Source organism: Helicoverpa armigera, chromosome 17, assembly GCF_030705265.1.
Source record: "Helicoverpa armigera isolate CAAS_96S chromosome 17, ASM3070526v1, whole genome shotgun sequence".
Classification (NCBI taxonomy): domain Eukaryota; kingdom Metazoa; phylum Arthropoda; class Insecta; order Lepidoptera; family Noctuidae; genus Helicoverpa; species Helicoverpa armigera.
In genome coordinates, this window is record NC_087136.1 from 1,133,100 (window position 1) to 1,157,067 (window position 23,968).

General features: G+C 38.2%; 4 protein-coding genes across 6 annotated transcripts in view; 1 reads left to right on the plus strand and 3 right to left on the minus strand.

The window, feature by feature from the left end:
* Nucleotides 1-1,037: 1,037 nt before the first annotated feature.
* On the minus strand, nt 1,038-5,797 carry LOC135118035 (uncharacterized). Of its 2 annotated transcripts, XM_064038930.1 has the most exons (5): nt 5,166-5,797; nt 2,544-2,750; nt 2,188-2,304; nt 1,408-1,524; nt 1,038-1,186 (listed from the first exon to the last, which is right to left on the minus strand). In XM_064038930.1, the coding sequence occupies exons 1-5, from the start codon at nt 5,203-5,205 to the stop codon at nt 1,038-1,040; spliced, it is 630 nt and encodes a 209-aa protein (XP_063895000.1). In that variant the 5' UTR covers nt 5,206-5,797. The 2 variants fall into 2 exon arrangements, with proteins under 2 accessions (XP_063895000.1, XP_063895001.1); XM_064038931.1 differs by having other exon boundaries at nt 1,094-1,524; nt 5,166-5,714.
* The window catches only part of LOC110376916 (sorbitol dehydrogenase), a 36,286-nt gene continuing 13,411 nt past the window's right edge, over nt 1,094-23,968 (minus strand). Inside the window, exon 8 of the mRNA XM_064038929.1 lies at nt 1,094-1,755. Within this exon, the coding sequence (XP_063894999.1) occupies nt 1,647-1,755 (109 nt within the window). The 3' untranslated portion in view covers nt 1,094-1,646. The remainder of the gene's footprint in view (nt 1,756-23,968) is intronic.
* On the plus strand, nt 5,856-16,476 carry LOC110376918 (recQ-like DNA helicase Blm). The gene is made up of 20 exons (XM_049846087.2): nt 5,856-5,994; nt 6,240-6,316; nt 6,452-6,501; nt 6,630-6,776; nt 7,104-7,376; nt 7,534-8,689; nt 8,968-9,123; nt 9,373-9,485; nt 9,874-10,052; nt 10,566-10,856; nt 11,207-11,366; nt 11,846-12,038; nt 12,572-12,768; nt 13,068-13,225; nt 13,599-13,733; nt 14,086-14,247; nt 14,685-14,875; nt 15,151-15,322; nt 15,660-15,778; nt 16,073-16,476. The coding sequence occupies exons 1-20, from the start codon at nt 5,915-5,917 to the stop codon at nt 16,177-16,179; spliced, it is 4,116 nt and encodes a 1,371-aa protein (XP_049702044.2). The 5' UTR covers nt 5,856-5,914; the 3' UTR covers nt 16,180-16,476.
* On the minus strand, nt 19,118-23,035 carry LOC110376924 (sorbitol dehydrogenase). 2 transcript variants are annotated; one of them, XM_064038868.1, is made up of 9 exons: nt 22,906-23,035; nt 22,632-22,703; nt 22,342-22,375; nt 22,112-22,245; nt 21,589-21,779; nt 20,686-20,870; nt 20,042-20,220; nt 19,629-19,750; nt 19,118-19,269 (listed from the first exon to the last, which is right to left on the minus strand). In XM_064038868.1, exons 2-9 carry the CDS (start codon nt 22,680-22,682, stop codon nt 19,119-19,121), a joined length of 1,047 nt encoding a protein of 348 aa, XP_063894938.1. In that variant the 5' UTR covers nt 22,683-22,703; nt 22,906-23,035; the 3' UTR covers nt 19,118. The 2 variants fall into 2 exon arrangements, with proteins under 2 accessions (XP_063894938.1, XP_021191252.3); XM_021335577.3 differs by lacking the exon at nt 22,906-23,035 and having other exon boundaries at nt 22,632-22,790.

The following is a 23,968-nucleotide window of genomic DNA, read 5'->3' on the forward strand; positions in this document are numbered from 1 at the left end:
ATGTAATTTGTCCGCTTCATAAATTTTCTGGTAATATTCCCATTTTATCGTCTTTTCAACCTTTTCTTCGAAGTCGAAATATTTTAAGTCCTTCGTAAGTAAATTGTTTCTTACCCTTTCAATAAATGAGGGACATCAAATAATGGGATAATTTTAGATTTCCCTACTTCCATTACATCATGTCTCCATTCCTTATTTTCTTTTATGAATTTTATTCTACTATCTTCAATAATTTCATTCACTACACTGACATTTACTGTGCTTTGGTCGCACACTGTGCACAAAATATTAAGCCCTGTACCCTGAACATATTTAATGACTTTTATAGTCAAGGCTTTTAATTCTGCTTTGTTAACAGAATTTGTAAAAAGTATGCAACAGGCTGTTTAAATTTTTCTTTAATCCTTTGACCATGTAAACTAAAACATGGTCAGCAATTTTACTACGCCAAGCGAATCCCTTTAATTTATCCTTAGATCCGTCGTAATGGATCTGCGGCGATATTGACATCTCGTCAAAAATAAGACAGCAGAGGCGATCTTCTGGACTTAATTCCTTCACAGTCTTTCTCATTTTTATGAATAAAAACTTATTTAGCCCCGACTCTATTTCAATTTTCGCAAGAAGCCTTTTTAATGATTTTATAGAGGGCAATGTAAAGTATTTATATAAAAGAGTATAACTCTTGGGACTCTTTTGTACATGGAGAGACAAAACTTTTTCCTTTAAAGTAAACCTCCGCCCAGCTCTCTTGTGAGTTTGGGTGTACTGCATGTTTGTGAATATTTTTGCTGCAGTTGTCATATTTCTCGTTATTTTTTTTAAACAATTTGTATTGCTAATTTTATCAACGCTGGCTAATCTTTCTTTCAAACTACTACTCCGTTTACGTAACCGAATAATTTCGGTTTTTAAATTCTTCATTTGGAATCTTGAAATCTTTAATTCATTCTCCAGCGATGAAGTTGATTTCAGTTTTTCTGCAAAAAAAAAAAAACTTTTACTTTACTACTTTCCACACCCAGATAAAAAGTAGCCTATGTATAAACATTTTTTTTGGATATCTTATGGTATAAACTACATTGGCACTTACTTTTGTCTCCTTTAAGTTTCCGTCTTTGTTGTATACCATGTTTACTGCAATAATTATGTTCTGCTGCTATAACACACGCATTGGGAGGTGCAGCTGAAAATAAAATAATAATAATTCACCATTGTCATTGTAAACATCAAAATTACTAGTGTGAGTTACATGAGGATTATTAACCTAAATTGTCATTACAATAAATCAAGTTGAAGTGTGTTTGTAATGACTACACAACAGTTACATATTACTTAATGCAGTAATTAATTATGGTAGCTAGTTAAACATAATTTGAGAATGTAGGTAGCCAAGCGTTTACATACCAGTGATTATTTGCTTTGATGTAGAAGGCAGATCCCATATATTATGTTCAGGCATAGGAAGTTCAGTTGGTATATGTGGAGTTGCAGGAGGCATATGAGCATCTTGTGATGGAGCACCTGGAAATAGTAAAAACAAGTCTAAGATCCCACTAAACAACAACCTTCACCGAGTTGGTTAAGGGGTGAATGAACAGTATTTTATATCCAATTAAATATTACTATACTGCAAACAGGTGGCCTTAAAGGTATCTATGAAAAAAATGAAATTTAAAAAGCGTCGCCCCCACCCAGAATACAAAGGGGGCGGGATTCTCCATCGCGATTAGCTCCGGTACCCGCCTGGGGTATTATTACTCTATTTCGTAGTCGCATTAAATTATATTAGGAGCAATGTTTTAAAACTTAAGAAAAAGAAAAGTTAAGAGGTGAAAGAGAGAAGGTGACTGCAGAGTACATATTTTAAAGTAATAAGATATATATTTTATCAGACACTGAAGAGAAGGTAAAGGGAAAGGGAAGGTTAGTTGGGAAGTTGGGACCGTTAGTTGGAAAGGGTTAGCCGAGGTGTTATGACTATATTTTCTGATGGTACCTCATGTTTACCAATTGGCACAGGGTCGTCTAGTTCTTACTGACTTCTTTAAGCGTTCATGCCTTCCCCCATCACGTCAAGGTGGCCCCATGGGGGGGGGGATTATTATTATAAAAAAAATGCAGTATTTAATTATGGCAGCTAGTTAAACATAATTTGAGAATGTAGGTAGCCAAGCATTTACGTACCAGTGACTATTTGCTTTGATGTAGAAGGCAGATTCCATATATTATGTTCAGGCATAGGAAGTTCAGTTGGTATATGTGGAGTTGCAGGAGGCATATGAGCATCTTGTGATGGAGCACCTGGAAATAGTAAAAACAAGTCTAAGATCCCACTAAACAACAACCTTCACCGAGTTGGTTAAGGGGTGAATGAACTGCATTTTATATCCAATTAAATATTAATATACTGCAAACAGGTGGCCTAAAAGATTTCAGTTCAGTTTAATTGTGAATAATTAAGAATTTTGTTTTCTTAATGGCAATTTTAACTCAGTAGGTGGCATTGCGATCTAGTTCAAGAATAAAGATCTAAATCTTACCCTGAAGATGGAGAGTAGGAACAGCTATGTTATTTAAACGGTTGTTGCGATTCTTAAACTTGTCTGCAAAATGTATGTCACAGATGACTCGCTTTCTGTAAAATTTGATATCATCTGCAGTCTCCAGTTTTCCACCAACTATATTAACCCAGGCTTTGAATAACTCAGGATTCTTTTCTGGGTGTGGAAATTGATGTTGTGTCACACCTGAAAATAAATTACAAAAATATGAAGTTTGTATGCTGATATTGTATAGTGTATGTATGAATGAATACCTATTACCTATGTATGTGTGCGCGTGTCTATCTATGTATGTCTATCTTATTAAATCATGTATCATTTCATATGGGATTCAGTAATAAATGGTTACTCGTAAGGAACTGTGTTTCTAAACGCCCAACCTTATAATTGACTGAGTTGGTATCTCCCGTGATGACAAGTTTATCCGGATGACTAGGAGCTTTCAGGAGCACGATTCTGGGGCCCGATTCTGTTAAGTTAATAATGTCAAAATTGAATAGAAATTGCATCGCAACAGCTTTTTTAACCATATCGGGCATTCTGTTACTAATATAAGACCAATCGTATTCCAACGACATTCGATTGGTTTGCGATTGGTCTGCCATTTTGGTCTATATTACCATAATATTCTTAGTCTATATTGCCATATTGCAATCGTAAATCATTTGCAGACAAAATGATTCATTATTGAATGACAGAAAGGATAAAAACGTTTATTTCAAAGAAAAATTGCGCAGAATCCTGCCCTGCTAATTTTACTTTAGCGACATGCGATTCACATCCGACTGAGATCCAATCACGACTCAATTACGATTGAAGCGTATGTGGCATTCCACTATTTTTCTTTTAAATAAACGTGTTTATCCTTTTCTGTGATTCAATAATGAATCATATTGTCTGCAAACGATTTACGATTGCAATATGGCAATATCATCATCCCGAGCCTTTTCCCAACTATGTTGGGGTCGGCTTCCAGTCTAACCGATTCGAATTATTCCCAACTATGACCCGCCCCGGCTTCGCACGGGTAACAGTATTTCTCCATTATTTAATAGATGTTATTATACATAAAACCTTCTCATGAGTTACTCTATCTATTAAAAACCGCATCAAAATCCGTTGCGTAGTTTTAAAGATTTGAGCGTTCATAGGGACATACAACATGACACATGACAGAAAAAGCGACTTTGTTTTATACTATAGTAATAGTGATAGCTGTTCCAGTTATCAGGTGACAATTTTGCCGACTGTTCCTTTGAAAACTGACTAGAGGGGACAAATGGGAAGTCTATTTCTCAGTTGTCACCGGGGGTGACACGGTTCCTTCTTCCTTCCAAAGAAAAAAAATGTAATTACCATAGATTTCAGGTTTTTATTTATTATGCTACATAGAATCTTCCAAAGAAAAAAAATGTAATTATCATAGATTTCAGGTTTTTATTTCTTATAACAAACAACATTGTGTTTCCTTTAATAGGTACATCACATATTATTAATTTCTATTAACACCAATCGTTTTCTTAATTTTATTTAATTTAACAAGATTACAAACTGTGTTACAAATAAGCATGCGACTAATAAGCACTTTTAACTTAACCATTAGTGATTATCTGTGATTAGTATTAATTAAAGTTATCTGTGATTGTGCCTATTATAGGAAACATAATGTTGTTTTGGTTTTTTATAGTAGTATTAACTACTATAAAAAATCGATTTTGTAAGCCTGTTGACATTGTGTTAGTTAAAATAATAATATATATATTTTTTTATGTGATTCTATGTAACATAATAAATAAAAAACCTGAAATCTATGGTAATTACATTTTTTTTTCTTAGGAAGGAAGAAGGAACCGTAGCAAATGTCACCCCCCCGGTGACAACTGAGAAATAGACTTCCCATTTGTCCCCTCTAGTCAGTTTTCAAAGGAACAGTCGGCACAAATTGTCACCCGGTGATAACTGGGAAGATTCCCTGTCACCCCGAGGACAGCTAGAGGGGACTATTGGGAATAATTCCCGGATTCAGCTGAGTACCAGTGCTGTACAAGGAGCGACTGCCTATCTGACCTCCTCAACCCAGCTACCCGGGCAACCCGATACCCCTTGGTTAGACTGGTGTCAGACTTACTGGCTTCTGACTACCCGTAACGACTGCCAAGGATGTTAAATGATAGCCGGGACCTACAGTTTAACGTGCCATCCGAAACACAGTCATTGGTTTCTAAGATATACTTAGAAAGTACATACAAACTTAGAAAAGTTGCATGGGTACTTGCCTGACCTGGAATCGAACCCACGCCCTCATACTTGTGAGGTTGGCTCTTTACCCACTAGGCCACCACGACTTTGAGGCAATATGGCAATATAGACTAAGAATAATATGGTAATATGTACCTATAAACCAAAACGGCAGACCAATAGCAACCAATCGAATGTCGTTGGAATACGATTGGTCTTATAAATATTAGTAGCAGAATGCCCGAAATGGTTAAAACTGATATTGCGATTTAATTTCTATTCAATTTTGATATTAATAACTTAATGATACTATTAACAGAATCGGGCCCTAGGTACTATGAACTTGATAAAGAAAGCACTTACCCGGGTTGTGTGAACATCCCAATTCGCACCGCCTCGGCATGATTATATGCACTCAAACAAGCGTCTCTAATCGCTAATAACACAATAACAGTGTCTATTTCACAAATATCACAAAAAAGGCGTCTTTATCGCAAATAATACTAAACACTAATGGCGTCTTTTCGCAAGTTATGTGAAACAATGAAACAGAGGAGCACAGCTCAACTCACTCACTAATTCACCGAAAACACAGCGGATGAGTAAAACTCAAATCAACGCAAGTCAACAGCAGAAAACACTTAAATGGACGAAAACTTAACACACAAATTGTATGTACTGTACTCGCCATTAAAATTCAAATTCTAACTTCAGCATTGGCAGTTGGCACGGTTTATTGCCAACCAAAAAAATAATTATAGAAAAATAATTTATGTATATAAAATAGTGTACAGATTTAATAAAAATAATTGATAGATTTCCTACGTAATACTAATATATAAAATAATTTTTAGATTTCAATAATTTTAGTGATATTTTATGGAAGTTAATTTTTGATTAAAGAGCCATCTATTATCACTTGAAGATATTAAATACTTTAGGAAGAGGATTGCAGATGGCGCTTTTCTAAATTTTTTACCGAAATCTAGTCAAGTACGGCAGTGACCAGCCCCTGAGGGTAACGGAACGTGAGCGTAAATAAACTTGGACCGTGCGAAAAATTAAATTATAAATAAAATGAATACAAATTAATAGTTCTGAATGATTTAACGATGTCATCACAAAGTAAACAATCGACACTGATGAGCTTTATAAAAAAAACTAGTGAAAATTCAAGTACAAAAAGTGCAAGGTAGAATAACTTTTCCTATTGTTATTTTATAAGAATTTCTGCAATAATCTATCGTATATTTATTTTAAATTTGTAGTATATTTATTTGCTTTTTTAAGAGTTTCCTTAAGTTGGTGTTCGCTAAGTTTTAGTTTTGTGGAGGGTAGTGCACTATTAGCTTTTTATAAATTCATGAATATCTAAAAATGCAACAATATTTTCTGCTCTTTTTTCTGCACATTATTCAGCTTTTTTTTATATTACAGTGATAACAAAAATGAGCAGGCCTCAGAAAAGAAATCCCGATTTGTTTTTAAATCAAAGTCCACAAGTTCAGGCAACTGTAAGTATCCAATCATTATTATTATATTAGATAATAATTAATTATGATTCCACTCGGCTGATTAAAGACAAGTCTTCCATAACTATATTATTTCAATACAGGGTTAATTTCACACATGTTGTATTACAATTTCAGGGACACCACCATTTAAAAAGACTTCTGACGAGAAAACAGTGACAGTAACGGTAAGCATAATGTTTATTATATAAAAGATGAATATGTATAAGCCTTTTGGATTCCAATACATTTAAAATGTTTACCACCTAACGTAATATATAGTATAGAGTTTGAATAAATGCTCCATATTTTTCAGAACCCCAAAATAACAAATGGGCATCAAGTATCTCCATCCCTCCTGCCAAGCTTCAGGAAACCAGTGACCAATGGAATCAGTCCTCTGACACACAAAAATAACATACAAGATGATAATCAGAGTAATGACATGTTTGAAATGGATGTGGTGAGTCACCTTTTTTAAAAAAAATACTCTTTCTTATTATTACACAAGATTTCTTAAAATATACACAAGCTATACAATTTTTGTATGTAATGTGTAGTATCCATTGTCTAGATTCACTCTTGAAGATCTAGATTTGCTCACTTCATGAAATGTTTGAAAGTGTCATGAACTGTGACAAGTCTAAACTTGTTTTTACTTTTAAAAATTTGGTTAGTTAGGTTCTTGGATATATGGTATGAGCATTTAAAATTTACAAACCCATCAAATGTTCCATTATGTTATACTGATATGCCTACAGAATTCTAAAAAGATACAAAATTATTTCAGGATGATATGCAAGACCTACCAATAGCATTCAACAACAAAAGTAAGTGTCGAACACCAGAAAAATTTACAAAACCTATTAGAATAAGCACAACACCAACCCCACCAAAGAATAAACCTGAAATAAAAAAGGACAATAATAAGAAAACTTTGAAAACCCCTGAAAAAACCAGCCCCAGTAAAGATAAGGATCCACTGAGGAATATCAAGTTGGATGAGTCACTCTCAGGGTTTTTGGAGAAAGTGGCCAAACATCCTGCTTTGATTAGTAGTAAGGTAAATAAATCTATATTCTATACATTATATACAGCTTCTAAATATGAGTATGTTCTTCAAGTTCTGCAAGTGTCTTCATTTTTTATCGGAGTAAATAATATTAAAAAAAAGTAATTATAAACGTTTTAATTGAGCAACACTTTATTGTCAATTTTAGAATGGAATACAGCAAAAACACAAGGAACAATGTAAGGAACTCTACATAGATCTACTAGAAAAAATATTTAGTGCATTTGACAAAATACCTAACTGTATCAAAGAGAAATTCCCTGGATACAATAAAAGAATATATGCCAAAATGAAACAATTGAAATGTAAACTAAAAGCAGTATTGACTGAACCTGATAGTATAAGCTCTAAAGTAGACGAAAATATTGGTGAAAATAAACTTAGTAATGGTACAATGGATAACACATCTCAACACAATGGTAGTTCGAGTCCATCTCTGCTCAGTAGATATAATGACGACTTAGATGACTTTGACCTAGAATCTAGTACAATACATAAGAAAGTCGCAAAATGTGTGCTAAATGACAGTAAAGACCCAGGCACATCAACTTCAACACCAGATTTCGCTACATTCAACAAAGGACCAAGAAATGAGTTATTACCTAAAAAATCATTATCTTTTGACGCTTTTTCACCACTCAATAATTCATCTAAATTAGAAACTAGTTGTCAATCTGATGCAGAAAACAGTACAAGTGAACAAGCCAAAGGGAAGGGTAAATTTGTGTTTAAAAAGCCTTCAAGATTGACACTAGAAGAGAATAAATCGACTCCTAATAAAGACATACCGTCATCTACTGCTGAAAGACTGAGAAACGCTTCAGAAAGGCTTAAACCATTGGATACAACAGAAGCACCAAAATTAGCCCCAGTGGCAGCTAGTTCCATAGACTTCCAAGCTCCTCAGTTCAGTAAAAGTTCTTTAATAAACATGAACAGACCTGGTAACGATTCTGTTAAAGAAATTGAAGAAGAGAGTGACCCAATGGATGACTATGAAGTTCCTCTCGACATGGATGATGACATTGAGATTTTGCCAGAACAGTCAGCTTCTGTTATCAACATCAGTGATTCGGTAGCTAGCACTAGTAATGCGAATGATGTTAACAGCGTTATAGATATACCGGTTGATGATGATGGCTGGCCAGAGTATAGGCCTGAGGACTTTGAAGAGAAGTTAGAAGTCTCGGGCAATGATGAGCCACAAGTGGTGAATTTGATGGACAATTCAGTGGTAGCGGAAAAACCTAAGTATGAAGGGATCGGTGATTTCCATGCTGGTACTCAAAATGATGGTATTACTGGTGAGTAAAAAATTGCATGTTTTAACTCTCATATTATATACACTATTTTATAAGATAGATAGAAAATAAAATTTGAATTGACTTGTCTAATAAATGGTATCTGCAGACATATAAACTGAATTCAATCTTCGTTTGACTGCTATTAGGCTAATCGATAACTTTCGTCGATCAATCTGTCAATCAGTCAATTCAATTTTCGATTGATTGCTATAAGGCTAATCAATAACTTTAGCAATCTATCTGTCAAACAGTCTATCTATCTCTTCACAATATTTCAGGTGAATTCGACGGACTAGACTACCCTCACTCCACACTAATGATGGAGGTGTTCCAAGAGCGGTTCGGTCTGAAGTCGTTCCGGCCGAACCAGTTGCAAGTCATCAATGCCACGCTGTTGGGACACGATTGCTTTGTACTCATGCCTACTGGCGGCGGTAAGGGAACTTATTTCGTAGTAGTTAAGGTTCAATTTAGAATAACAAGTTTGAAGGTATTGGTTACTGCATGACTATAAATTAATAGGTTAACGAGACCTCTCGTCCATTTCTTTTCCAAGTTTAAGGGTGACGTGGGACCCAGATTTGATCTATCATCTTGAAAAACCTTCATTGTCTCTACAGTCTTAAGCTTTCGAAATGTGTTTCATAGCAATACGATACAAAATACATGTTTATTGTTTTCAGGTAAATCCCTGTGCTATCAGCTACCGGCGATATTAATGCCCGGTGTTACCATAGTGATATCTCCGCTCAAGTCACTTATCTTGGATCAAGTCAACAAACTGCTGTCTCTTGACGTAAGTTGCTTTTAATTTAAATTAATAGTACCATCCATTATTAAGATTTTCGCAACTTGTGGTGTGATCTGTAATCACGTAGTTTAGATTAGATTATTCTTGGATTTCATAGTTAGTTGATTCGCTCTGGTTATGATACCAGATTAAACTATAAATATGCCCTTGCTTTTTGGAGCGTTTTATTTTATTCACTAAAATTTACCACTGTACCAAGTACCAACACACAATGACAGAGACATTCGATATAATTTATGTGGATTTAATTAAAAGTCAAAATCCGATCTCTAATCACAGATTGATGAATAGATAGATTACAGCAATCCACCTTGAGTGGGCCTTGTCGGGTGAAATATATTCTAGTTTCTTATTGTCATATCATTTCCTCTAGATCCCCGCAGCACACATGTCAGGTGACGTATCTCTAGCCACATGTGACGAGATCTACCACAAGCTGTCTCTCCGCGAGCCACTCATCAAGCTGCTGTACGTGACGCCGGAGAAGATCAGCAACTCGCCCAAGTTCCAGTCCATGCTCAGTGCACTGTACTCTAGAGGGAAACTTGCTAGGTAAGGCATATACCAAGATGGATCCCTTGCTACGGTAGTTTTTTTTGTATTGTTTATATTATATTGTGTTCAATTTATGTATATGCGGCTAAATAAATTATTTAAATGGTTTGAGGCTACTTTTGGTTGCTTGAAGAAACTTTTTCTGTTGTTTAATAGTCAAGGTCTTGACGGTCGGAATATTTGACCTGCCCTATTCATGTAGTAACTTGCGAGTCTTCTCAATATTTAAAATTACTTTTATGTGCCTTCTAAATGAAAAATGAAGTGGAGAAACCTGGAGTTGAAAAGTGTGGACTTTTGAGTAAGCAAAATGACTTTTTTTTATTTGTAAAAAGATCCTTGCGCAGCGTTGCCCAGCCAGCACTTAAATTATTTATAAGCAGGTAAAAGGGGATAGACCTTGGAAATATATCGCTTAACTCTATTAGAAGACCAATATAATCGAGATTGTTGATGATGAAGAGAGCTCCTACCTTTCATCCCCACCTAACTAACTCCATCATTCCTCAGGTTTGTAATCGACGAAGCTCACTGCGTCTCGCAATGGGGCCACGACTTCCGACCCGACTACAAGCGTCTCTCCATCCTCCGCACCATGTTCCCTAAGACCAACATCATAGCACTAACCGCCACAGCCACCCCCCGAGTACGAATGGACATATTACATCAGCTACAAGTTAAGGAGTGCAAGTGGTTCCTAAGCAGCTTCAATAGACCCAACTTGGCTTATCAGATATTGGAGAAGAAGCCTAAGTCCATCAATCAGGATGTCGCTGCGATTATTAAGCAGAAGTTTTTCAGGTGAGTTTCATGTGGTTTATAGTGGAGTAAATGTTGCTCAATAAGATTATAAAAAATAACTTATGTATCATCCTATTGCTGTATTTTGTCCACTCAAATGTCAGACTTACCGTAACTTATATTTTTTGAGTAGATTGCCCACAGGTTCTAAATCAGTCATTGTTTCTTCAAAGACAAAGTTAAATCATTTTATTTCATTCAGGCCTTAGAAGCACTTACGAACGTCAGAAATCTTTTTCAGCAGTCATTTAGCCAGTGCAGGTTTATAGGTAGACAGACTTCTTTCAAGTTTCAAGTTTTACCTGCAAGATTAGTTTTTTTCATATATAAACTTTCCAAATGTTCCTCAGAGTATCAGGTATAGTATACTGCCTGTCTCGCAAGGAGTGTGAGAAGTTATCGGAAGACTTGCGCAAGGCCGGCATCAAGGCCGCTCCCTACCACGCCGGGCTTAGCGATAAGAAGAGGGAAGAGGTGCAGGCCGGCTGGGTCGCTGATAGATATAATGTGGTTAGTATAAATATTTCCAACTATATATATCGGTATTTTTTGATTTGATTTGAACGATTGTAAAATATTTTGAAATATTTTCTTGTGCGATTTTAGTAATAATTCTTTTTTCGTTAGATTTAGTCGCCTTTGACCGTTTTTGATGCGATTGAACTGCATTTTGTATCGTTCACCACGCTCACCTATTGTGAGCTAAACTAAGGTTTTATCCGCGTGGTAGAAGCTGGTAAATTAGGTACGAAAAAAAATCATCTGCCGAGCCCATTCATAAAAATATACTGTGCATATGATATGACGCAGCTGTGTTTTATATGGACGACTTCCTATCTGACTCGGGCTATATAATACCCCTTGTAGAGATTAGTTGTCAGACTTTGTGGACACTTTCTTTCGACTGCTAGAGTTGTCCAAATGCCTTTCAAAACACGTCCCATATTACGTCACAAAATACCGTATCTTCGTAATTTTCGTTTTTGTAGATCTGCGCGACGATAGCTTTCGGTATGGGAGTGGACAAGGCAGATGTCCGCTACGTGATCCACCACAGCATGCCGAAGTCAGTGGAGGGCTACTACCAAGAGGCGGGCCGAGCCGGACGAGACGGCGACACGGCACACTGCCTGCTGTACTACTCCTACTGCGACGTCGTGAGGTATCGCCGACTGCTCGACAGTGAGTATACAGTCAGTGGAGGACGCAGACACGGCACACTGCCTGCTGTACTACTCCTACTGCGACGTCGTGAGGTATCGCCGACTGCTCGACAGTGAGTATACAGTCAGTGGAGGACGCAGACACGGCACACTGCCTGCTGTACTACTCCTACTGCGACGTCGTGAGGTATCGCCGACTGCTCGACAGTGAGTATACAGTCAGTGGAGGACTACTAGCAGGAGTTATTTCTTGTAGCGGAAAATTAAATGCCCCCAGATTGAATATGTGTAAAATCCAATTTGAATACGTGATATGGGCAAGGGAATTGTCGTTTCGGCGGCTTCATTCGTAATAAGCTGGGCCTCGAGCCCATCCTTGCGTTTGCATTGTCAGCCTTCGAATATTCGTCCGACTGGATTACTTGTAAGAACTTTCTCCCACTTCGCTTTTTGTTGGGATGTTTTTGATGTACAGATAAACCTTATTTACTAATGTTTTCTTCCAAAATCCCATTCGGCCAATTATAAGACAACTATTTACCCACATTCCAGTGGAACGCAACACGACAGCGGAAGCCAAACGCGTGCACATAGAGAACCTGCTCCGTATGGTGGAGGTGTGCGAGTCCGTGACGGAGTGTCGGCGGGCGCAGGTGCTGGCCTACCTCGGCGAGCGGTTCCAGCGCCAGCACTGCGTGGCGCAGCCCCAGACCGCCTGCGATAACTGCAGGGCTGCACATGATTATAAGGTAAAGTTAGCACATCAAGGTACTATTCTTCTCTACTGGAACACAATACGACAGCGACATCGACGAAGCAGAGATTCGATAGATTTTTTTGAAGCTTTTTGCCCATTGTTAATGTTCGTTGTGTTTAATTTTTTTGAATTAGGTACTTGCAGTAAAATTTTTCCCCCCTATTTTTTGCTTTTTCAAGTAAGAGTCTACTTCAAAGCTGACATGTCACTATGCTAAACTAATCTGCCAACTTATACAAAAAACTCTACCAAACTTCACCACATTATTTTGACCAAAATATGTATTTTCAGCCAGTAGACGTGACAGAAGAATGCAAGCTGATCGCCCGCTGTGTCCGGGAGAGCTGCGGCGGCCGCAACAGCTTCACGCTGCTGCACATTGCTGATGCACTGCGCGGCTCCATGCAGCAACGCCTGCAGGCGCTGCACAACTCGCCTATACATGCCCGGTCAGTTCTAGCTTATAGAGCATCAGCCAGTACACGTGACAGAAGACGCAATTTACCTATCTTCTAATTAATACATAGAAAAATAAAAACAATTACATTTAAGTCTTGATTCCGGTAGGCGGGCTCGTGGTGCACTGCGTGGAACGCGTGGAATCGCCGGAACACGACACCCTTCGGCCAAAACTGTTCTTGGAACATGTTGAGATAACGAGTCGGCACACGTACCACGAACGATCTAAAGTTCGTGTCTCGGCTCCAACTTCTCGACTCTTAATGTCCAGTTGGTGTTCATTCGAACATACTTCACTATTTCATCGACCTTCGTGGAGTGATGTGAATTCAAAATAATTAAAAGTATATATTTGTGTTTTAGCTGCAAGTCGTGGCACCGCGGGGACCCGATGCGTCTGCTGCGGCAGCTGGTGGTGCGCGGGCTGCTGGCGGAGCGGCTCGTCGTCAACAACGACATCGCCAGCGCATACGTCGTGCTGGGGCCTAATGTTGACAAGTCAGTATTGCATTTTGTTAAGAGTTCACCCGCATCCCGAAGGAACTTCTTCATACACCTAAACTCCTATGAATTTATATTTAAGAGGCTACTTTATCCATACATAAAGTAGGCTATGTTAGTCGGGGATAATATAGTTTGCCAGCAGTAAAAGCTTGCGAAAGCTTGCTTGGTGGTTAATCCTGCGGCTCATTCGATAAGAAGCTTTTAGTTTGGGTACATACTAAGAGAAAATGATTCCTCTCTGTTATATTAGTGTATATAGATAAGTTAATCATTCTAGATCAAGTAAACTTTTACGATTGTTATTAAGTAATATAGTATTTTTCTTTTTGGATTCCACTCTCCCTAGACTGATGCGCGGCGGGCTGCGCATAGTGTTCCCCATGAAGGTGTCCGGCGAGCGTCGCACCGAGGCCGCCGCCCCCGCCGCCGTGCAGGACGACACGTCCGTGACGGCGCTGCTCAAGAGATTAGAGGAGAGATGCTATGCTGACCTGGTCGAGGCTTGCCGGTGAGGAATTGTTTATCATATCACACTTCACAATACTATCACATTGTACTATAATATCACACTACACACACTATCATATGCTGTCACATCGGACTAATTTCATCACACTATCTTATTACAATACACATTATACTTATGTATATTATGTTTGTTACGTCTTCACGCGCTAACGGATGTTGATGAAATTTTGCAGAAATACACCTTATGTATGAGAAATTTTTTAAACAAGTCAGTTCAAAAAGTGTAATTTTTAGGATTTTTCAGGTAGACAGTTACGAGAGATTAAGCGATCTTACACAAGCATAATACCCTACCATCATATCTCTCTCCCTCGCCAACAGTTGATACCTAAAAATAGTAGAGCAGCGACTCACAATCTTTCATGTCTACAAAAACTATAACAAACAAAAAACTTACTATATTATATACTTTCTTAGCGAGATGGCGAGTGCCCGAGGCGCCACCCTAGCCTCAGTCCTACCGCAGGCGGCTCTGAAGGCCATGGCGGCCAAGCTGCCGGAAAAGGCCGACGACATGCTGGCGCTGCCCTACGTCACGCGGGCCAACTACCACAAGTACGGCGAGCAGCTGCTGCACATCACCAGTGCTTACGCTATCGAGAAGATGGGTAGGTGATAGTCTTAGTTTGGGTAAAACAGTCCCTACTATCAATGTTGTGTTTCGGTAATTGTGTTATACAAACAGGCTAGTTGAGGTTAAAATAGCATTTAGTAAACAGTATGCTGTTTTAGATCAAAGTTGTTGCCGTATATGCATTACAGCAGCAACAACTGTATTACTGTTGACCATCAAATCAGAAATAGCAGTCAGGCTGTTGTTTCTTTAAAAAAACGCCATCAAACTTTTTCCATATTTTTTCAATACTATTTTCTATGGCACCAGGTCTCCTGATGCAGTACCAGGATGAACTAGAAGAGGAGCAGCAGAAGGAATCTCACATAGACGAGGGTTCAGACTCCGACACCGACTGGAGCCGCCTCGCCGCCAGCCAGGCGAGCTCGCCCGGCGCCAGGGGGAGACGACGGGGGACTTTCCGCGGGGGAGTTAGGAAGAGGTATGATATAAATTTTAAATGTTTAGAAGTCAAAAAGTATGTACTGTGGTTTGACATAAACAAAAAATTAAATTATAAAACAAAAATGTATGAGAAAGATAATGAAAAGTTTTGGGTGAGCTTCAAATCAGATGTAGTTACTAGCTGAATGCTAGATAAGTAGTTTACATGGCAAATGTCGAAGATATACATACAAATAGACATAACAACTGAACTTTTGGTGGCTAAGATTTATCTGTAACAAAGACCAATGATAATCAGTAAAGAGCTGCTCTAATTGACCCACTTCAAAAAGCATTATTATCTATCAAATTAAACACATACAATTTTTCCGTAGATACAAACGCAAGGGGCCATCATCCGCCAAGAAGAAAGCTATGCGAGGCGCAGTGGCGGCCGCCCGCAGCACGCGAGGCGCCGCACGAGCCAGCACTCGAGGCGCATCTACTTCTACAGGTCAGTAGATATACCTACGATTTATAAGAATATAATTTGGAAGATTGTGTATTTTTAGGGTCATATATATTGTCTCTTGCGGAGAAAGATCTGATTTTTTGTGTTCATTTTATGGTTAAAATAGACTGACAAACACCATTAAATCACATACGTCGTTTTGTCTCGATTTGTTGATTGCAACGTTTAACAAGTCGGCTAAACAACGTAGGTATACAAGTGCGATTAAATAGCGTTTGACGCGAACGAAATGAATTCAGTCTCAAAATCTATAAAACCTTTTAAATATTGCCCCAGGTCGTGGTGGTAACCGACTGGGCAGTATGCCAGTTCCGCGCGGAACATCCGCACAACTCAACACGAGACCAGGAGTTTTCAACCCATCGAAACTTAACCTCATATAAATATTACTACGACAAATTAATATGACTAATACTACGATTTATGAAAAACACTTTTAAGTTGTACAGCCTGTTTCAGAAAATAAACATAATATTAAACTCCAAAAAATATGTCTTCTTTGGTGGCAGTTTAATTCAAAAATTTTGTAGAAAGATTTATGGGAGGCGTTTTTGTCGAATTAATTACAATGAAAGCGTTTTAGGGTTCCGTACCTCAAAAGGAAAAAACGGAACCCTTATAGGATCACTTTGTTGTCCGTCTGTCTGTCTGTCTGTCTGTCTGTCTGTCTGTCTGTCTGTCTGTCTGTCAAGACCCTTTATCTCAAGAACGCGTGCACGTATCAAGCTGAAATTCACATGAAATACTCAGGTCTATTGTCCCTTTAAGCTCTGAAAATATCAAACTTCTAAGCCAAGCCAATCAAAAGATACAGCCAATTATGTCGATATTTTCAACAAATTTTCGACACTCGCAAAGGAATCAAAACCTACAGGATACTTCCCGTAAACTCAGAGTCTTGAAATTTGGCATGAAGCATTGTCATATAATGCAAATATAGGAAAAATTGCGAAAATCTCATTTTTTTAGTTATATAGTATAAAAAAAATATTTTAATGAAATTAAACTTACTACCTTATTTCTCACGAACGAATAAAGGTATCAAATTGAAATTTATACCAAATACCAAGGTCTATTGTCCCTTTAGGCAGTGAAGAAATGAAACTTCTAAGTTAACGCGATTAAAAGATACAGCAGTTATACCGACACCTTAGACGAATTTCCGTCACACGCTAGGGAATCAAAACCTACAAGGTACTTCCCGTGAACTCAGAATCTTGAAATTCGGCACGAAGCAGCGTTATATAGTACAGATAAAGGAAAAATTGCGAAAATGATAAATTTGAAGTTACATAAGATATTAAAATATTATTTTTGCTTACACGACATAAAATATATTTTTTTAATAATTATAAACTTACTACCTACCCTTTTTTACATGAACGCGTAGAGATATTAAAGTTGAAATTCATATCAAACACTTCTTAAATATAATTGCCTCTAAACTGTGACAATTTTTAAATCATTCAAAGGTCATTGGGCACCTTAGTATGGAAACCATACCCACGGCGGATACGAACGAAATATAGCACAGTATAATGATAAAGGCTCTGATTTACTATGGCATTAGTCGCGTCTATGTGAACCATTGGAATCTAGAGAAAATCAGGTGTAAACATCAAATATTTTCCTCATTTCAATGGGGAATTTAAACGACCAAGTTTGACGGATTTGAGAAATCATTTCTTTGTAGTGAAAGAGTATACTCGCCGTTTATTTCCATTGTCATCAGGTCAGGATCAGATGATGGAAATCCTGAGAAATCGAGGGCAACTATCAGAAATTTTAGGCATGCATAGGATTAAAACTTGATTCTCAGATGTATGTCTGGTGATACTATCAAACAGTGAAAGTTTAGAGCTTACCTGATGATGGAGACGTGAGAAAGTTGAGAGAACTCTATGTATGTTTAAAAAAATAAAAGATCCTATTAGTAGTGAATTCTCATCTCCTAAAATAAAATAAGCTCCAACACAACTTTACGTTATACATTGTAAAGGAGTTCCCATAACTATATCTATTCTTTGCTATCGATCCCACAATGGCAGTTAAACCTATCTATGTGGAAAGTCTTCGCCAATACAAATTAAATAAGCCCAAACACGTGGTAGTTGCAACATACCGTTCAGCAGTTCCCTCGACTCTCTGTGGTCTCCATAATCAAATCAGCTCCAAACCTTCACTGTTTACAAGTACCCTCAAAAATACACTCACATGTCTGGTTTTGATTCGATGCGTGCCTACAATATTCAAGAGTTGCCCTCGATTTCTCAGGGTTTCCAGATCCTCATCAGATCCTGGTCATCCGAATTGGCATCTTCTTTCTTTATGAAAAGTCTTTAACAATAAAAACTAGCATTGCAACCTGTACAATCCTCTGAAACTGCTTGTCTTTTATATTTTTCAAACGATCCTGGACATTCGTCTCCATGGAGTTTTAATAAAATATTTATATTCAAAGAAACGTCATAATATTCTCCAAGATTTAAAACTACTTTGATTCATGTCCGCCACTTTTTACAAAGCGGGTGAGATATGCCCAATGACCTTTAAGACATAATTAGTTATTTTCAATCAGATTTCTGAATGATGACTATAAAATGTTGTATATAAATAACTTTAATAAAATAACTTTTACAAGGTACTGGCCTACCATTTTAGTTATATTATAAAATAAAAAATATTAACTATTTTGACTCTCACGAAATTACCATAACTATGATTGTTCTAAACTGAACGGTTGGCGCGAGACTCGCTTTTTATCTATACAGGATTTGTACGGAACCCTCGGTGCGCGAGTCCGACTCGCACTTGGCCGGTTTATTTTAAATAATTAATATTCTCTGTTTGACTAAGCTTTAATAACTTCTAATACTTCTAGTTTGGTGATACTCGTACTTTTGTTTTTAATAATAACATTTCAATACAATTAATTTTATATGTTTTTAATTATCTAATGTGCCTGTTCTAATGTTGTGATGTGTAAATAAATGTTGAGATTTGATATGTTTTAAAATTGTGGTTTTTGTTTACCTTTCGTAGGCTAGACAAATGCAATATCTACCAGTTTTTTTTCATCCATATTCACTATTTTTCTATCAATATGTGCATTTGGCATATACGATAAGAGAGCTCATTCTAGGCGTTTGGGGATTTTGTTGCTTCACCTCTTCCCAGCAAAATCACATAGGAAGTGGTGAAAAAGGGTGGGCTTTTTTGGGGTTGTCTTTTGTTAATTATGACGTTCAAAAAGTGCTGTTTTGCAGCCGAGTTTGAGTGTATGCTGGTTAGGGAAAGATAAGGTATAGAAATGAAAGCCAAATTAACTCTGTACATGTATAATGATCTTCATGGCGTTCCCTGACATGGCGAGCTCGAGCGCCTCCTTGGTCTTCTCAAGCGGGAAGTGATGAGTGATGAACTTCTTCAGAGCTATGGCGCCGCTTGATACTGCTGCTATTGCGGGTGGGTAGCTAGAAATTAAAGATAGATAGAATCTACATAATTAGGGTTTGCTTGATTAACGGTGTAATTAAAGAGTAGAGAGAGGCCCTGAGCTATGCTAAGAGATCGTGGTTATAGCTAAATCCATATGTGAATGTGAAATTGAATAAAAGTATTAGTTGCTAACTGTTTCCTGCACTTTCACCCGCGTCACGAAATAAAACTATTTACCGTACTAGAAAAAAATATGGGTAGCCTATGTCAACAGGAAATTGTGTAGCTTTCCCGGTAGTGAAATGAACCATAACCAGGAGACTTACAATCAAACAAACAAAAATGTTTCCTCTATAAAATATTAGTATAAAGTATATATTTCATAGATACTCACGTATTAACAATCCTATAGGAGCCTCTTATGTCGACCTCTCTGATCAATGCTTGTGACAGCGGGAGCTCTACCTTCTTATCGCCTATACCCACCACTAGCACCACGCCTGCAGTCTTCGTGACCTGGTAATCACATAAATATTAGTAAGTATCTTTATGTCAGCATCTGCCTATCCTTGTCTCAACTAGGTACGGGTTCAGCTTCCAGTCTCACAGGATGCTGAGTGGGTCTGCCAATCCGACCTCTTCAACCTAGTTATCCGTGCAACACGATACCTTTTCGTAAGACTGGTTGTCAGACTTTCTGTCTTCTGACTACCTGTAACGACTGCCAAAGACATTCAAATGGCCAGGATCAGTTTCGCTACACAAAGCGTTAGATTTATGATAAATTTTATTCAATTAACATCATACCAGCATGGCCACTCTCTGCACGGAGGCATACCCGCAGGCGTCGATGGTGACGTCAGGTTGACAACCCAGCTGTGCCACGATCCCGTCCACCACCTCTTCATCACTGTAGTCGCGCTTCACCAGGAGTGCGTAGTCAGCTCCCAACTCGCGTGCAGTATCCAGTCGGGACTGCACCACGTCTGCGCAAAAGAAAATTTTCTCTGGTCATTTTAATCAACAGAAAAGGTACTCAAAGTATTTTAGATAAATACAATGTGCCCCAAAATAAAGCTGAATAAAAGAGTACATTAGAGAGCCCATAAGAAAGTATATAAGAGGAGTATATAAGGGGAGTACATAAGAGAGTACATAAGAGGAGTTTATAAGGGGAGTACATAAAAGAGTATATAAGAGGAGTATATAAGAAGAATACATAAGAGAGTACATAAGGGGAGTACATAAGAGGAGTACATAACAGAGCTCATAAGAAAAAATATAAGAGAGTACATAAGAGGAGTATATAAGAGAATATAAGTATAAGAGAGAACATTAGGAGAGTACAGGAGATAATACATAAGAGTTTAATTAGAGTTTAATTAGAGTTTCGTAAATAAAGAGTACTTCAGAGAAGTACAAAAGGGTAGAACATAAAAAGGAGTACATACCTGTGATGAGTATCTTGCTGGCGCCCATGGCCCGGGCAGTCATGGCGCAAAGGATGCCGATGGGCCCAGCACCGAGGATCAGCACGCGCTGCCCCAGCTTGATGCCGGCGCGGTTACACGCGTGCATCGCTATCGCAAGCGGCTGCACTGCTGCACCTTCCTCCATCGTCAGGTTATCAGGCATTCTTGCAAAAACAAGAATTGTTCAGTCTTTTTCATTTAGCAAAGAGGATCTTTTCACAAATTCTTTATAAGTCAAAGGTTTATTCTTAAGATCAGGGGCCCGATTCTCCTAATTTTACTTAAGCGACCTTCGATTGACGTTCGACTCGATTCGACTGAGATCCAATCCCGACTCGATTACGATTGAAGCGTATGTGGCATTCCGCTATTTTTTCTTTGAAATAAACGTTTTTATCCTTTTCTGTCATTCAATAATGAATCATTTTGTCTGCAAATGATTTACGATTGCAAAATGATTGTACAGCAAACTACCGTATAGACCAAAATCATCAAAATAGCAGACCAATCGCACACCAATCAAATGTCAATCGAATACGATTGGTCTTTTATTAGTAGCAGAATGCCCGATATGGTTAAAACTGCTATTACGATCATATTGCGATTCGATTTCTATTCGATTTTGACATTATTAACGTAGGAGAATCGGGGCCCAGTATTGTCATTGTAGGTTCTTTGGTATAGTAGTCGCATAGCAGACTGCTGTGCGATGTTTCTTGGAATCTGTTCGGTTCGAGGACGGCCCAAAATCACTTTGTGGATCTTAAGAAAGTTCTCAAAAGCCCCCGAAGTTGGTGATGGACATACCTGTGTCACAGATCGGTCTCCACTCAATACTAATAGACCATTATACAACAATGGAAATACGATGGTGGTACTCACTTGTGACAGAAATCAGCAACATGCTTGTAATACCGGCAGAGGTTGCCGGAGGCGCCGACAGTAGAACAGTAGCGCGGCGCCACGCACAAGTTATAGCGCCCCACCTTGCAGTACTCACACGAGCGACACGGCTGCGTCGGCTCGATCGACACGCGGTCCCCCACTGCTAGCGATGTCACGTTTGAACCGATCTAGTGTAAAAAGCAAGTATATAAATCGTCATGTCAGCCGAAAGAGGCGACCTTGGCCTGATTGTCCGCCCATCTAGTGGGAAGTCTGCCCACGCTGCGTCTTCCGGGTCGTGGTCACCATTAGATACATTTTCTGCCCCAAGTAAGTACCCCAAATAGGACCCCGAAATCTCAGATATGTAGATTTCGCGGTAGCAACTTTACCGTGGTAGCAATTTATCAAAATAGCACCAAGTATTTAAATAAAATTCAAGGAAATTTTATGTGAAGAGTCTGCATGTCTCAAACCTTCAACTTTGGTAGGTTTTAAGGTGGATATAAATTTTCCTCACTTTAACGACGACTCCAGCGCCCTCGTGCCCTATGATGGTAGGTTCGGTGACGGCCTCAACGCCGCAAGCGCCCGTCGTGTACAACTTGACATCAGTCCCGCAGATTCCCACGCAGTCCATTTTAACTAACACCTCTGCAAAAAACATTAGGCATCGACATAGGTACATAATAAACATATTTTTGAATCGCCAAAGAAAACGAAAAGAGCTTTATCGTGTTACATATTTACCATCATCGTTGATCTCCGGTACTGGACAATTTTCCTGGAAAAAAGAAAGTCCTTACTATTATTATAAATGCTAAACCATCGGCCGACCAAAAGTGTCTAATTTACTATTTCACTTAGGCTCAGTGAATAATGTTTGTTTAAAATTTGCAAAGAAAGAGCTAACATTAGGAAGCTGAAGATAAAGCTACTATCTAAATTCATAACGCGTGAATTAATTGACATCGCATTTTAATATTAACTTGGTATTAAGATGCCTCATTCCTGAATGAATAAACACGGATTAAACTCACAATTCTGATGTCGTAAGGTCCATGTAACACCGCGGCGTAGTTTTCAGCCATTTTTGAAATCTTCTACGATATCTAAAATAACACAACTTTGTACTATGAGACAATGATATTATCTCCAACAATTACAGAAGTATGAAGTGATCGTTATTTTGTTTCACTGTTTTACTCTCCGTAATGTAAACATATGAAGATAATTTGTTACCAGATAACACGAGGTCTAAGTTGCTTTTACTGCGTATGTCTCAATTGCTTTTATCAATTTAGGATGACCTACCTACTAGCGATTTTCTGCAGATTCTCTCAGTCTTATGTCCTGAGAAACTGAGAGAACGTCTTCAGCCCTACGCTCAAAAAAACCGTAATTTCCAAGCCACCTTATTCCCAACACTGTTTAAACAACGTAACGGTTTATTACTATTTTGCAAACTGTACAATGTACCACGCGCACAAACAGGGGCCCGATTCTCCTAAGTTAATATTGTCAAAATCGAATAGAAATTGAATCGCAACATGATCGTAATAGCAGTTTTAACCATATCGGGCATTCTGCTACTAATATAAGACCAATCGTATTCCAACGACATTCGCTTGCGATTAGGGTTACCAGATGAAAAAATCAAAAGTCCGGAGAAAAGGCCTGATTTTCATGGAAAAGTCCTGAGATTTTCTACAGATAAGAATTTTCTCTCAAAAACGTATTATTATCGTTGTATATGTTACAGGCCGAACCCGATTTTAGGACAAACCAGTTTTGCCTAGGCTCAACTAGTTCTTCCTATACGCGTTAGGATTAACTAGTATAGCCTAGTCCAAACTAATTTGTCCTAAGCCCGATAGGACGGACCAGTTTAGGCTAGGCAAAACTAGTTGATCCTAATATCAATACGCACACTCTAGGATAAACTGGTATGGCCTAGTCTAAACAATAAACAAATGTAGCGAGGTCGGAAAGTAACTGAACAAACATGTTAGGACATGTTCATGCGGGAATGCTCCGAACGTCCCACGCAGCTCGCTCCCCGTTCGTCATTTGTCGCGTGGTTTTAAACCGTTTAAACGCATTTAGCGTCTAGTTGCTAGCCGTGCATAACGTACACGCCCTGAGCGCCTCGCGCCTAATAACGTATTTAGTTAATTACTGTATTCAACTTGTTCAATGAGTTCTAAATATTGCTCTGACGTTAATACGTTACGTTATAATGAGAAGACTTTTCACTTTCATTTTGTAAAATTTCTGTCAAAAACTTTTCCCTCCATTGTTTTTGATCCGCTTGTCGACTTGTCGTAGGTTCATTCATATTGAAAAAGAAGAAAACTTTATAATGTAGCGTAATACT

Coding starts and splice junctions, on each gene's coding strand:
- LOC110376918 (XM_049846087.2), top strand. CDS start 5,915: ATGTCATCACAAAGTAAACAATCGACACTGATGAGCTTTATAAAAAAA. Junction 13,226..13,598: donor AACTCGCCTATACATGCCCG/GTCAGTTCTAGC, acceptor TTTGTGTTTTAG/CTGCAAGTCGTGGCACCGCG. Junction 14,876..15,150: donor TTACGCTATCGAGAAGATGG/GTAGGTGATAGT, acceptor CTATGGCACCAG/GTCTCCTGATGCAGTACCAG.
- LOC110376924 (XM_064038868.1), bottom strand. CDS start 22,682: ATGGCTGAAAACTACGCCGCGGTGTTACATGGACCTTACGACATCAGA. Junction 21,780..22,111: donor GCGCTGGAGTCGTCGTTAAA/GTGAGGAAAATT, acceptor TTTTTACACTAG/ATCGGTTCAAACGTGACATC. Junction 20,221..20,685: donor CAGCAAGATACTCATCACAG/GTATGTACTCCT, acceptor TCTTTTGCGCAG/ACGTGGTGCAGTCCCGACTG.
- LOC135118035 (XM_064038930.1), bottom strand. CDS start 5,205: ATGCCGAGGCGGTGCGAATTGGGATGTTCACACAACCCGG. Junction 1,525..2,187: donor ATCAAAGCAAATAGTCACTG/GTACGTAAATGC, acceptor TACTATTTCCAG/GTGCTCCATCACAAGATGCT. Junction 1,187..1,407: donor ATCAAAGCAAATAATCACTG/GTATGTAAACGC, acceptor TTTTATTTTCAG/CTGCACCTCCCAATGCGTGT.